The 15,334-nt window shown below is 36.2% G+C and overlaps 1 protein-coding gene across 5 annotated transcripts in view; it reads left to right on the top strand.

The window, feature by feature from the left end:
• Positions 1-15,334, top strand: part of UTRN (utrophin) — a 366,380-nt gene that overhangs the window by 130,178 nt on the left and 220,868 nt on the right. For all 5 annotated transcript variants that reach the window (XM_069852165.1, XM_069852164.1, XM_069852167.1 and 2 more), the window contains 5 exons: positions 4,390-4,578; positions 6,384-6,556; positions 10,616-10,766; positions 12,152-12,327; positions 13,472-13,607. In XM_069852165.1, the coding sequence (XP_069708266.1) occupies positions 4,390-4,578; positions 6,384-6,556; positions 10,616-10,766; positions 12,152-12,327; positions 13,472-13,607 (825 nt within the window). The remainder of the gene's footprint in view (positions 1-4,389; positions 4,579-6,383; positions 6,557-10,615; positions 10,767-12,151; positions 12,328-13,471; positions 13,608-15,334) is intronic.

The following is a 15,334-nucleotide window of genomic DNA, read 5'->3' as shown; positions in this document are numbered from 1 at the left end:
ATCAGATTTAGTGGTGGAAAAATATCCTTGCATTTCCAGGTGTAGTTTATAGTCTGGCTGAGTTAGCTAAACTATCAGAAAGGGAGCACAGAAGTTTTCATTACTGCTATGAAACTCTGAAACTGCTTCGTGTGCCTGTGCTTCTAGCTTTCCAATATTTGAGTGGTAAGCTAGCCTGTCTCAGGTGACCTTAGTTTACTTTTATGTATTGTTCTTTTGTCTGCTTTGCTTAATTGATTTTGAACACTAAAAATAGTATGGGACCGCATAATTTCTGATGGGAGAAATAATGTTCCCAAATATCATTATCATTTTGGATAAACACGTTTTTTTGAGTTTTCTTGAAGCTGCCAGACTTGACTTACCCTCGGCCGCACCAGAGGCAACCCTAATGTTAAAATTCTGCAACAGAAACTGCCCCCCCCAATTTTTACCATTGATTCTTTATTTGAACACCCCTCCCCCCAACTTCTTCAGTCTGAAGAATGCTGGGGAAGGGAAACTCTGGTTGTATCCATAGGGTCCCCAGGCTACTAACTAGCAAATTGCAGTGGTTTCTGCTCCTCTCTGCTCAGGACTGTGAAGCTCTAAATTAATTCTTGGTCAGCTGGTGTGGAGCTGGCTCAACCCATCACTTGGATGTAAAGACTGTACTGAGGAAGATAAACTAGAGTTTGAATGAACACACAGGGAAAGAAAGATTTTAGCTGCTGAGGTGGGGAGCAGACTCCAATTAAGGTTTTATGTAATACATTATTTACATTTTTGTAAATGATTGGAGGAGAAGACTGACTTATAATGCTTGAAGGTCATGTATTTCTATGTATTGATTTGCTGGAAGTAGTTGGATCATAAATATTCTTTGTGTATGCTTCTAGGGATTATGGAGTTAAGTGTCTCAAATATTGGTAACCGTTCTGCATAGCAGGTGCTTCTGAATAACCCTTTTTGTTTGCCACAAATTTATTAGCTAGAAAAGCCTCCATCAGAATTTTGTATCTCCTCGAGTCCGTTGTCTAACCTTGCTTTAGTATTTTATTTCAATTGCTTTCTTCTGACTTGGCTTGGAATGAGGGAAAGGAAAAATTAAACCTTAAATTGCAGAGGTAATTAGCTGAATAAGTTCCTGAGAGATTTTTCCAGGTTTTAGAAAACTGTTTTGAAGTGAAAATGATGATTCTGCAGATGGTAAATGAATTTGCTTTTGCAGGCACAGTGCAGTTTTTCTTATAAACTGAAACACAGGAGCCATCTTGAAGGCTCTTGAAGTATTATTCCTCTTATAAAGAAAATGTATTTGCCTATTGTCCTTTTTATAGGGAAGGTTCTGGGTTACTTAAATATGAACCACTGCCTAGATTGCCCACAAATGTATTGCTTACTGACTGTGTTAGTTAACTTAGAAGAACAAATAAAATTGACATAAAATTTTAGCTTTGGCAAACCTTTTCCTAGAAAACTTGCTATGAAGTATTTTGCGTGATGGTGAAAGGGACAAGGAATGCTTAAAAAGAGAATATTTCCAATCAAAAGGGTTTATTATCTGCAAATATAAGTAATACGTGATGTTTTGAGATTCTGAATTGTAGGTCAAACTAGATGCTAAGTATAGGAAGAAAATTTATTTGAACACTGAATTAATTTTTTTTAGCAGCTCTCATTGAGTGGCCATAGTTATAGAATGTACACTAGTAACTTCAGTATTCCCTTCCTACCCTCCCAGTCCTGCATTTTTCCTACTATTTAAAGTGATCAAATTTAATGAAAGTGCTCTGTCAATACTGAAATTAAAGTAGAAAAAGGGTAATAAGTAATCCAGTCAGACTTCTTCCTAAATAACCTTTGATTAACTTTATATTTGTGGGTGCTTAAGAAAAGTTTGCTTGCCTGTTTTTTTAACTAACCCCCACCTCCCAAACCCATCTAAAACTTGACTTTAGTGACACTTAACTGTCTCACACAAATTAAACACCTATGTTAAACTTCTCTTCCGTTTTTTAGTAAATTATGCTGCCTCTTAGAAGCTGCCAGTCTGCAATGCAAGGTAGAGAGCAGCTGAACAATTAAAACTTTGCTGAAGTAAAGCACTAATGCATTTATAACACTTACATATGTTCACCTTTAAGAAGGAAACATCTCAGTGATGGGAGGCAGCCGGAGGAGGTTAGCAAAGAGGTGTGCTCTGCAGGAGCAGCACCAGGAGGAATTCACTGCTTTGCAGAGCAGCAGCCTGGACCAGGACGCTGGTACTGGGGAAGCAGAAAGTTTCAGTGTATGTCAGTGCTGGCAACAAGAGGAGAACAAATTTGCTTCATGCTAGCAGATGCTGTTTTAAATCTTCTGCTAGTTCTTTTTTTCTAATGAGGGAGTGAAATGTGTGTGTGGTAGAAAACTGAAGACCAGTGACCTATTCATTTGGATGAGGTCTGGACTGCATCATGTTGCCTGTGTGAGAATGGAAGTTCTAGGGTGATGGAGAGGTTAGAGAAAATATTTTGTGTTGCAGGTGACTGTGCTGCAGCAGTCATCCTGGTGTTTGTTCAAACCCAGGCTTGTTCTCCATTACTGGGGAAAGTATACTTTGAGTTGCACAAGCTTTATCTAATTTCTTTGTGGCTGTGGGGCCTCTCCTTCCAAAAGAAAACATAGTGGTGTCTAAGCCTTGGCTTTAACTTCAAATTTCAGTGATACTAGCTGACAAAATATGTACATTGCCTCGAGAAAATGTGTTTTGGGTGCATCAGGGACCAAAATGCTGGATTCATAGCTAAAGAATAAGGAATAGTTTATTGTTTTTACTGTGGTGCTTGCTTGCTGTCACTGAATCAAAAAGCAGTGCTGAGTATTTTATGATGCTTATCTGTAATGCTTGTGTTCAGTAGACTCAATTTATGCTTATGTCTCTGTACATCCCCTTTCTTTATTAGGCAACGAATGACTGAAAGTGTATCATGTTTGGTGTAAGTCTTGTGGAAGCATAACTTTGTCTCCAGTTTCAATAGAAGTATGACTGCCTGCTTTAAAAACTAAAACACCCCACCTCCCCCACCCTCGCAAACCAAAGCCAAACAAATAACCCAAGGAAAAAAAACTCCCAAATCAACACAGTACAGATAAAATCCTTGGGAGCATTCAAGTGCTTGAAGAAATCTGAAATGGTGAATATGTGAATGTACTTCTTCTGCAGTCTTTTTTTCTTTTGCACTATGCATGTTGTGAATGTTAAATTCCAGTTAGTGTGACATATATGAAATGCTCAGAAGCGTGTGGGGGAGGAAGATAGGCAGGTGTTTGCAAACGACATTGTTAGTGGGGCTTAATATTTTACCGGTTGTTAGCTGCCTTAGTGATTTGCCTGTAGGCTTCCAGTCCAGATTGATTGCAAAGTAAAATTCACTGGCAGAAATCTCTGTGAACATACATTTATTTTTCACATTTTTAAGTTTATTCTCAGCTGTTAGTAAATCGTACAGTTGAGTGTCTCTTTGTCTTGCTTGACTCACACTCATGGAGTACAGGATGGTGGCTTAGAACTTGCTTGAAATCTTCATTATTTGGGAGTGGGTTTACTTTCTCATTGTGGATTTTTAAAAAAATGAGCCATTTTCAGAGATGGTAATGGAATCCTGTTGGGATAACAAACCTTTTCAGCAAAAAACTGCTTTCAGTCCTTGGAGTGTCTTTCATCTACCTCTGCTGTCTTTGCCAGACATGGCAGACTATAGCCTCTTGCAGCTGGCATCCTATTGCTTCAAATCCAGGCCGTCATTTATGAGTCAAGAAAAAGCTGCATTAAATTACTGTTCTTGCTTTCTTGTCTGCTAACATAGTACTTGGCTAGGTAGCCTTGTCTTACAGTCAGAGCAGATAACAGTTGCCAGGCTCTTGAGGAGTTAGTGTCTCTTATTGCTGCAAAAACATATTGTGTTACTGGTAGAGCACTAATTTATTGAAAAATTTGTTGGGAAGTGTGTGTGGTGATGCTTATTGAAAAGAATGTGGGAGGAAGTCTGCTTCATTAAATTGGTAACTTTTGGTAGTCCTTGAGAAAGGAAGCAGAGTAAGTTGTTATCACAACTAGATACAGGCTTGATCAAGAAGCTTATTTCTGGAAAAGGTGAGGATCAAGGTGACAAACAGCAGTGCCCTTCCCACTCACCAGAGTTTTAATAAAAAATAATACAGTCTCATTGTGAAGCATGGTCTCTTTTTTTAAAAAAGTAGACTTCTCTGGTAGACTTGCTACATTCGACATTTATGTAACTTAGCTAGAAAGGCCTATGTGTTGTCTTTTAATGTAGAAAAGTACTTATTCTGAATATAGTCTACTTATTCAGTTTTTTTTCATAAAATTGCTTGAACTTGAAATATGAACTTTCATGTTTTTAGGCAATCCCTGTCCAGCAGAGGTTAAAAGGCCACTTTGCAGGGGTTAGGACCTTGCCGTTTTCAGCTGAATACTTGGTTGAAATCAATAAAGTCTTGTTGGCCATGGCTGATGTTGAACTGCTGCTGAATGCACCAGAGCTGAATACTGGCATCTATGAGGATTTTTCGACTCAGGAAGATGCACTGAAGGTACTGCATGCCTAAGCATTATATTCAGAGGAAAGAATGGGAGGAGGGAATAGCAGAATTAAAAAGACCACTTTTGCAACTGCATAACTGTATGTATGTGTGTTTTGTTCAGAATATACTGCATCAATATGCGCTGAGAATTAAATGATGAGACAGTTTTGTGACAAAGTTTTCTGTTATGCAGAACTGGGATACAGAGTGGAACAGTGTGGAAGCTGTGTGGGAGGTTGGAGGAGGGAGAGAAGGGTTTGATTTCTTCTGTTGGAGAAACTTGTTTTTCATCATGTAGTCTACGTTATATGTAGAGAAATGCTAAAGCCAATCTCTTTATGCTCCTGTTTGGTCTCCTTTAATATAGCCGCTGTTCTGTGTCATGTGAAAATGATTGCGAACATGGGAAGAGGGAGAAAGGGGGAGATTCTTGCTTTCTGTATGAAGCTATATATGAGGCTGTAAGACAAGGGTGTCTGTTCTGATTAGCAAAATATCAATATATGCTCAATTTTAAGCTCCCACATATCCTTGCCAGCCAGTGGATTTACATGTATGATTAATGATGGGGAAGTAGTTAAAGATTTTCTATCCTTCAAAAGGAGATGAAGAACATATTCTTGAAAGTATTTATTGTAGTAACTGGAGTCCTGATTCATCTTGAGCATGCTAAGTAGCATGATACAGAGATTTCCCACAGAAAACATTCTTTGGAATTGGGAACTGCAAATGGTGTAGTGCACTGTAGGTGTACTTCTGTGGGTTGGGAACTGTAGTGAGGTCCATGTGTCCTTACATTTGAGATAGTCAGGCTTTGTCTCTTCCCTAGTGCTAGATCAGCTGTTTCTGCAGCTGTTATAAAGATCCTTTAAAAGCTTTTCAGAATTTCAGTCCGGTTTTTTGATCTGCTTTTCTTTGTGCTGTGTACATGCTTTCATTTTTCATTTGTGTGTTGGCATGTTTTTCAACAGCAAATAGGGGAATGATGCTAATCTTTGACAAAGTGGGTGTCTCTTCTGTTTGTTGATGAGATTCTCTTGTCCCTGTTTACTCTGCTTCTATGCTCCCCTTAAGTGTGATTAGGAATGTTTGATACAAGGCACGTAAAATACTTCATTTCAGTGCATGTCTCAGATATCTGATATTGAAATTTTGTTATATTCTAAGGATGACTTCCCATGAAGCAAATAGGATTTTTAGAAATATTACTGTTTAAAATTTGAAAAGATAGGTAAATTCCACAATTTGCATGGACTGTCCTCTGAAAAACAAGGCAGTCTTAAAACCGCAAATGGTTTGGAGGTATTTTCACATCATAGTTCAATGATATTTGAGCCAGATTGCTTTTACTTAAGTGATTTAAATCTAAAACTTTTTTGTAGCTTATTTTTTTGTACTTCTGTGAATATGGGAGGTTATGGAGCATAATGAAGTCACACTGTGGCTCGTTTTTTACATGAAGGAATACATACAGTGTCTTCATAACATGGGATAATTCTTTAATAATGAAGATATGGCTATTTAGAGAAGTATGATATGCCTCTTACTTCAAACAGATTGAATAAACAAAATATTTTATCCTCTTCATAAAATGAGAAGGATGTTCTCAAAAAAAAAAGTGATGGAGAATTCAGTTCATTTGCTAAAACTGATTTAATCTGTAAACTGCTCATGATGATGGTCGTGTTCTTATTGTAGATACTGGTTTTTGCAACAGTGTTTTGAACTGATTACTTCTTAATTTTTTCCAATTTTTTCTTATTTCCTGATGACATTGACTTCACTAATGACTTGTGTCATTACTTTGCTTGCAGAACATAAAAGATATTTTGGATAAACTTGGGGATCAAATTGCAGTTATACATGAGAGACAGCCTGATGTTATATTAGAAGCATCTGGACCTGAAGCAATACAAATAGGAGACGCACTAACCCAGCTGAATGCGGAATGGGATAGAATTAATAGAATGTACAATGACCGAAAATGGTAAGTCAAGTATGTTTGGTTTCTGTGACAATGTTATTTTATGTACTTAAGTATTTTACGAATGTATCCTAATGATGTAGATAGTTTGAGAGTAATCAGCTTTAATATGCTAGTATTGCACAATGCTTGCCAGAATTATTGAGTGTTGAAACAGTTAACATGCAAGTTGTAGTTTGGGTGCTTTTATGAAGCTGATTGTTTTTTAATTTATAAAATAGAATATTTGGTTTATAAAACACTTTTGCTTTTGTAAAACTATCACAAAGCAGGTTCTAGAAGAAAAGTTTTGAATAGGACAACTTTTAACAAAGAATTCAAGGCTATTTTTGAGGGAGGGAAAGGACTTTGTAAAGATGGGGTCTTCAAAATACAGCATTTTTTATTGTTGCTAAAAATTGAAGATCAAAGTTGACAATATGAGAAGATTTTATGGTTGAGATAACAAAAGAATATTGAAATCAATGCTTGTGAAAAATATATTTTCTGTTTCTTTTCCACAAAAATCTAATAGCTGTAATTTCACTTACGCCAAAAAAGTAGAGAGAAAAATGTTAGACTAAGCTGTTATTTCTTCCTGCTCTTTACAGAAGATGCTCTAAACTGAAAATGCTTTATCTGAAATATCTTCCAGTGTTTAAAAACAGACAATACTGCTTAGTCAAACTTGGAAAAGTGTCAGGCATTTTACGTGAGAATTGGTGAAAGCATGAAACTGTGTTCACGTAAGCTGCTGCTACTCACACTGCAAACAGCACTAGACAGTGAGATTGCTGTTATGCAAAAACACCTTAGTGCCTGAAAATTATTTTACAAAACTTAAAATTAAATCTGAAGGCTAGTACTGTAGTTAATTTGCTTTTGCAGTATTTGCTTTTTAATGAGTGATAAAAGGTCGTGGTTGACACAGAAATTGTGTAAAACAAAGTAATGGTCTAGCTGTGATCACTTGGTTTGTAGTGCCAAAAACCTGATATAAAACTCATTTGGTAGTATATTTCGAAAAGTTGTTTTTAGGAAGTGCATGCTATATAAGCTGATGTTTGCAGCTCTTAAAGCACTGGTGTAGGAGTATAAAAATCAGGTATTGGTTAAGCAGAGGCTTCCAGAAATTCTGGGCCACTGGACCAGTGAAGCATCAAGATTTCTAATTACACAGTAGATGCTTTTCACTTTTTGTTTTACATTTGGGAACAAATAACAGTGCCCACTGGGTACCACTTTCTGTGCTCTTACTGGCTGCTGATGTGCCACCTGCTGTACTTGGAGACAACTACTCCAGAATCTGGTGCCTGTCTGTATCTATATGCCTGCAGCTGTTTTGTTGTCTACATAGGTATGACATCCAGTAAGCTTTAGTTATGTCCCCCCCTCATTCCTGTAACGTTAATTGGAAAACTTAAACTGATATTATCAGTATGAGTACAATTGCTTTTGCTACTTAAACTTCACTTCTTTAAGTAGCCAGGGTTAACCAGAAATCTAGTCTTCCCATTGGAAAACTTAAGTATATCAGAGTAATTTCAGTGTTTGGTTAGCTGGCAAAATGCACCAGGTTGCCTCCTCAGTTAGTTCACTGAATACAAGTTAATCCTGAACTTTGTAAAGTTTGTAAAGCTCTGTATCTTATTGAGAATAATATTGGGCTCAGTTTTCATACAAAAGGGACTACTGGATTAGCAATGTAAAATAAAGTGGTATGTAGCTTCCTGAATATATGAAGTGCTACAATTTTAATAGAAGGGTATACTTTGAGGACAATATTAGTACCAGTATTAAAATGCTGTATTTTGGCATTAGTATTCTTAAACCCTTTCTGTTACAAGAAGAATTTTTAACCAAGTTTATTCTTACTTTTACCATTGTTGCCCTAAGCATAAGCAAGAAAGCTAGATAACTTTTATCTTCTTGAAAGTCTCTGACTTTGTTTCTGGAGTGGGTGGAAATTTTGACAGAATTAGAAGAAACAGCATCTGAAGTCTGTAGGAAAATTGATTTAGTTTTCAGAGGTAGTCATGATTTTGTGATTGAGTGCCCCAATTAAGTATTTAAACCCTTGATAAAATCTCTGAGGTAGCTGAGCACAAGTTGCATTAAACTGTGCTTAGCAAAGCTTTTAAATGTTTGACTATATCCAGTTGACTTCAGGTTGGCTTCCACATATACATAAAGTAAATTGTCTTTTGTATGTATATGTATAGACTTAATGCTTTTTTGAGCTGTTTGTAACTATGCTGGTTTGCTAGTTCTCTTTCTGCCATGGACTTTCCCCCAGTGCTAAATGTGTTGGTGACTTGAGAATGAGCTGTGGTTTGAAAGCAAGTGGATTCCTGCAGAGGAGACAAGGAGTGGCCAAGTCTCAATACTGTAGTGACAGGACTTTAGTACTTTTATCTTTTATCTGAGAAGTCTGTAGTGAAGAGCAGTATGTGCATCTTAATCAAAACCAAAGGGAAACTGCCTTGTTGTTCAAAATGACGATGGAACTGCATGCTTTCATCAGAAACAGCAGGAATTGAATACTAACACGTTCTCCTCTAAAATTCTTAAAGTTCTGGATTATGAAAAAATGACACGTTAAGAACTTGCCCAGAAACTTGCATTTTGAAGGAAGCCAATAAAATATTATTTTGCGCTATTTTAAGAGCTTTAGAATATCTTTTCTCATTAAATGTGGAGTGAGATACTATTGTGAGACAGTATGTTCAGTTAGAGTAAAATGTACCTGAAAAATAAAATAATAATGGAATTTGAGGTCAGTCTACAGGTTGGTCTGCTTTAATGAATTGAGATGCGTGCAAGAAATTGAAATGGTAGAACTAGGAGGTAGGATCAGAAATATTTAAGTAAAGATTTTTCAGGCTTCTTTTCTAGAATTGGCCACATGAAGAATTACAATAACAATAAAGCCCTATAAGTGCCAAGAAATATGAATATCTTTAAAAATGACAGATAATTTTGATGAAAATCATCTCACTGGGAACTCTGGATTGTTGAATTTAATTAGTGAAAGACAGAAGTGTAATAGTAGATCTTTAAAGTTTGGTTTTCGATATCTTCACTGTTATGCTGCTAATTTCATGTCGCATCTGTTAATATGCAGCAGTCCTGGAGACTTTACTATTGGAATTAAGACAAAAATAATGGCCTGCAGATGAGATCTTTCCTCTGTCACCTTAGAGGCCCTCTAAGTGGGAGACCTGGCCTTCCCGTGTCTTTCAAGACTATTTCTAATGGCTTGGCATGGGATATTATCCAGTCTGTTGGCATTGATGTGTATTTCATATTATCCTTCAAGACATCTGTCCTTTTTGCTTTATAATGCTAACATGAAGTTAATAATGGGAAAATAGAAACCAAGCTCCTCTCTCTATGCCCTTTTGGCATGATTTTCCTTTAACATTTGTGGGCTGTTTTTGTTAGTTTGTTAGCATAGTAGAACTCTCATTTTAGTTCAAAGCAACCTTCTGACTGTGATAATTTAGCCTGTTCCATGGAAGAAAATTTGCCCTTCAAGTTAAGCTACACATTAATTTGAGTCTGTGAAGATGGTAATAATAATGAAAAGTCTGGTAAATTATTGTGTGATTAAATTGTGTAAGACCTACTTATGCAGGCCCACTGCTAATACAGCCAGTTCTATATAATCAAAATCACCTTCACTTATTAAATTCCAGCCACCAGTACCCTATGGTTTATGAATTAAAAAATCTGAGCAATTAATCATTCCATATTCTATGCTGATATCTCAACTTGTTTATAATAAAGAAAAAAAGAGTTCTGCAGCCCAATTTGATGCGGCTAATCAATATTTATTTTTTAAGTGATAGAAACAAAAGTTTCCTTAGGTCTGTCCTTTTTTTCCTTCAGCTGGAAGTTAATGACAGTCTGTGCTCATGGCTTTTTACAGCTGCTATGTCAGGAAGCTGTCAGTACTGAGGCTTTAACCAGGCTGTATGCTAGCCTTTCTGTTTTGGCAGGAAAGTTTCAAACTCATTGGAGTATGAATCATACACTTTTCACTAAAACTAGATGATTCTTCAATGCTTTGTTTTCAAACAGTTGCTTCGATAGAGCAATTGAGGTGTGGAGGCAGTTCCACTGTGATCTCAATGACCTGTCCCACTGGATAACAGAAGCTGAAGTGTTATTAGCCGATGCCCGTGGTCCAGACGGCAGCCTGGAACTGCAGACAGCTGGGCTGCATCAGCAGGTATGTGTGATTTGTGCAGAAAACAAGCAACCTGGAATAAACCCTGTTTGTCTAAAATTCTGCTTCTCTGTATAGACATATAGATTTGAAATGAAGCTGTGAAATTACATTTTAAAATTTCTTTCAGTTGCAGTTTAAAATGAGTATTGGAAGACATTAACTCCTGCTCATAGTGTGGTATTTATATTTAAAAATATATTTAAATAAAAATCTTCTTGCATTTTTAAATATATAATCCTTAGTATGGATAGGTTTATGATAATTTGACAATTCAAACATTGACATAATTTTCGTTGTTTTATGTTTTGCTACAGCTTTAAAAATGTTAGACAGTTAAAAATACAGTATGTTGCTTCACTTACTTTCTACTCATAATTAAAAAAATAGACCCTACAATGGTCAACTAACTTAGCCAATTTATTTTTTTATACTAATGACTGCAATTTCTTGCTTGTATAAGCAATCAGGAAAAAGAAGATTCCAATTACAGATGTCTTAGGTTTTACTGTTTCAGACTTCAGTTCTGGAATTTAATTCCCTGATAATTTTTCTAGCTTATCGTTATGAAAGAGCTGACTTTTCTGTTTAACTAAACTACTTTACTTCCTTCTAAAGAAGGAGAAGAAAACATGACTTTAAGAACTAGGGTGTTTTTTTTTTTTTCCCTTCAAGAATAATGGTTGTTTGAGATTTAGGTATATGTTGCTAAAGAAATATTTCTACCTAATGTACAACTTGTGTTTCTTCCTTGTTGCTGCTTCAAGTTTTCTTCTAGGGCATTTCCCTTTTTGAATCAACTTATTCCTGATCTAGTTCCCAAGAAACTATAGCTAACAATGTAAGGTTTTTATAGTGGTTAGGGATATTTGAAGGTTTGATCCTGACATCTTTTGACTTCCTTCAGTTTCATGCATTTTCTATGATGTGTGGGGACTGTGGCAGCACAGCCTAGGTAATTATCGTAGGTAAAATGCTGTTTAAGTTATGGAAATAGTCATGGCATAAGTTATGAGAAGAGCTGGTTAAAAAAACCATTGCACCATCTGTTAGCACTACCAGTAAATGCTGTATATTAAGAGGAAAGAAATCAAACTTGAGTGTGGATTCTAGCACTGATGGTTTAAATAAATTCTTGTGATCCTAAGTAGTATTCGACAGCCTATTCTATGTCATCTTTTTGACACTCATTATAAAACTGAACTAGGTTCAACGACAGACTCTTAATAAATTAAATCAACAGCATCCAATTTTAAGTAAGATGGTTTTAAGTGCCTGTTTTATTAAAATAATATGCACCCAGGATTCATCCTGCATATTATGAGCCGCAGATCAAAGTCACTTTAGGTCAGCAATAAAATTCTGTATGACTTTCATGTTTCTGACAGGAACTTGAAGAAGGAGTCAGCAGCCATCAGACCAGTGTTTCAGCATTGAACAGAACTGGGGAAGGGATCATACAGAAACTGTCGGCTACAGATGGGAGTTTCCTGCAGGAGAAGCTGGCAGGCTTGAATAGACGCTGGAAAGCAATCACCACGGAAGTCATGGACAGACAACAGAGGTAATAAGTTAATCAGAAATTTGGATGCCTGACTAGATGTAATGAGAAGAATCTCATTTAGAAGACTCTGGGAGAGGTAGTACATTCTGTTGCATGCTGTTATTAATCTGAATTTTCCTGTTATTCAGACACCTGTATTTTGAACTGTGTTCTAGAACCAATTTCTCATGAGTGAAGAGTTGACTGCTTAGTGAGTCAGTGTTAACCACAACCCACCAAATGACAAGGACAACATTTCTTTTCTTACAATTTTCCTTTGTTTTTAATATAATTTTATTGCTAAAACAGACTCTTTTAGGAAGTAAAACTCAGCTACTTTCTCTGTCTGAAGCTGAACTATTAGTAACATTACCTTGATTTCTATTTTTGCATTGTCAGAGCTACACTCATTGAAACACTTGTATAGCACTTGAATTTCAACAATACTATAAGATCTTTAGGTTTGGGTTTGCAACAGTTTAATCCATCTGACTAGGTATTTTCTGAACAAAACTAAAATCCATTTTGAAGTCTTAAATTTACTTCAAAAAAGCAAGGTTACCTGAGATAAATATATAAATTTTCAGTGTTTCTCGGAATTTAAGGAAGATACCTCTCTTAGTGCTAGAAAATGTATAAGGATAAATCTTTGCAATGAGTAGGTATTTTTGAAAGATGTATATATAACTACACATTTTTAACATCACCTGATATATTTAAAAATGCAAGAAGATTTTTCTTATTTGGCTTGGGAAGCTTCCTTAAAGTTGCGTAATTTAGGGAATTTTGCCTTGGAGCATTTAGGGACATTTCTAATAATTTCCCTAACAGTGGCCTTATAGTGGCTTAGAGTGATTAGGCCTGAAGGTGTTGTCGTACTGTTGCTTATGTTTAATGTTTTCTACAGACCTTTTGAAGTCAGTTTTGTGAGTTTGGAACTGAAGTTTATCTCTGTTTTAAGGGAGTAGCATTAATTTGCGAGAATCTTGCATTTTAATGATGAGTATAGGGTTCTTTGAATACCAGAATGAAACCTTTAAAATGCTCCAACCACTGAAAAACACTGACTATGTTGTGTCAAAAGTAAGGTAGGACTGACATGCTGTGTTTGCTGCAGAAATGCATGTGTTGGGTTTTTTGGTTTTTTTTTTTTCCTTTTTATAAGGCTAAAAGGAGAGAATCAGCAGCTGATAGAGTACAGAAGAAAGCTTGATGAGCTGCGTTGCTGGTTGGAAAATGTAGAAAATGCTCTGGACACAAGATTTATGTTCAACCATGAAGAAAAACTGCGAGAGTTACAGGCAAGATTGATTAGTGTGTATATCTTATGCAAAGCATCAGGGCACGGCTTTTGGGGAGGGGAATTTTCACATAGCAAATAGCCAAAGAAATATTATGTTTGTGTGAGACTGTTTTGTGAGATTACTTACGTAGGCACTATGCGTCTCCTAACGAAATTGGGTTTGAGTTGCTAACTAGCCAGAAGATAGTGGCTGTGTATCAGAAAGTGAGAAATATTTACCACTGATAAAAATTAGTAAGTGGAATTTCTCTGGAGATGACGTCACCAAGTTGGCTTTATAATTGCCAAAACTTTAGTGACAAGCCAATAAGCTTAAAAAGGCAAGTGAGTACCATACTCCCATTAACTGGGCAGCTTTTAGTTTTTTGTTACATATGTAAAATTTTGTTTAACCTGCTTTTTAAACTATAAGGGTTTTGGTCATTACAAGTAACTTGGGTGCATATGTATGTGTGTATTTTTCCTGTTTGTTTTGTCTGGCTTTGACAACAGAATATTTTTGGTTTGTAGGATGTTTGAGAGAGAATGCTTCTGGAATCCTAAAAGAAAGGAAGGACCAGTCAATCCAACAAAAATCTGCTTGCTCATTTTTTAATGATTAGCAATTAAAAAAAAGCCAAACAAACCAAAACCCCCAAACAACAGAAAGCCACCAGGAGAAACAAAAAAATGACACCAAACCACCTTTGTTAGACCAAATCAGGTGGCAAGGCTTGAGCTTCCAACAAATGTGTATAGGTGATTTAAAGTAGTTGCAGCTGTTTGTGTCAACAAATTGTCTTGAGGCAGTTGAATATTGGCTGTCTGACTATCATGAAAATTTCATTTTTCTTATCTGCCTTAATATAGATGCCTGAAGTGAAAGATAGAACTGGAATAAGCAAAAAAACCCCAGAATTTGCTTGAGAAACACTGGCAGGGAATTAGCTACCAGTTTGGCTCTGTGAAAGTAGGAATATCTGAGCTATTTTGTTTGTGTCTATTAAGTAAAGATGAGTTTGCAATAGAATAGGTTCTGACGTAAGCTTGCTGGTCTGTTCAGGAGGGTGAAGAGCTCATCTGAAAAGAAACTTGGAGCTTACCTTGTTAAATAAAGGAGGGGAAGAGAGGTTATGATTTTGAAAATAAGAAAGCATACGGAAGGTAACCTGTTACTAAAGGTTTGTATTAGGGAGGTGGGAATAACGGATATTAACTGATTAGCCAGGAACAAATACAGTTTGGGAATAAGAAGGAGATTTCTAAATAGAGCTTCTGGAGCAGCCTTTAAACAAAAAGGATATGAAGTGTCTAAAAATGTAATTCTTTTAAGGTAGAACTTTGAAATTTAGGAAGGACACTTTTTTGTATAATGTTTATTGTAGCAGGGTGCTCTGTTCAGTGACCTCCCTTCCAGGTCTGTGTTCCTGTCACTTTACTATGCACACCTCCACAATAGCTGTGTAACACAGATTAGTGTAAATATTGAAGTGGATAAATATGTTGTGTACTTGCTATTGTAACTTTTTAATTCTAGTGATTTAAAGACAAAATTTTTGATTCCTGCTCCACTGTGCTTGTGGTCTATTGGCAAAGCAGAGTTGATTTAAAATCACTAGGAATCCAGAAGAAGCTTTTTTTATTGCAGGATCTGACCTGCACTTTCATGTTTAAAGAGAAAGAAAGCTTTGGGAGGTTGATCATAATAAAGTTGTCAAGTTTTTAGGTTTGAAATACCTTTAGAGA

The sequence above is a fragment of the Phaenicophaeus curvirostris genome, chromosome 2 (genome assembly GCF_032191515.1).
Source record: "Phaenicophaeus curvirostris isolate KB17595 chromosome 2, BPBGC_Pcur_1.0, whole genome shotgun sequence".
NCBI lineage: Eukaryota > Metazoa > Chordata > Aves > Cuculiformes > Cuculidae > Phaenicophaeus > Phaenicophaeus curvirostris.
The sequence above is the reverse complement of the archived record's forward strand: the minus strand, read 5'-3'. Positions and strand labels throughout refer to the sequence as shown.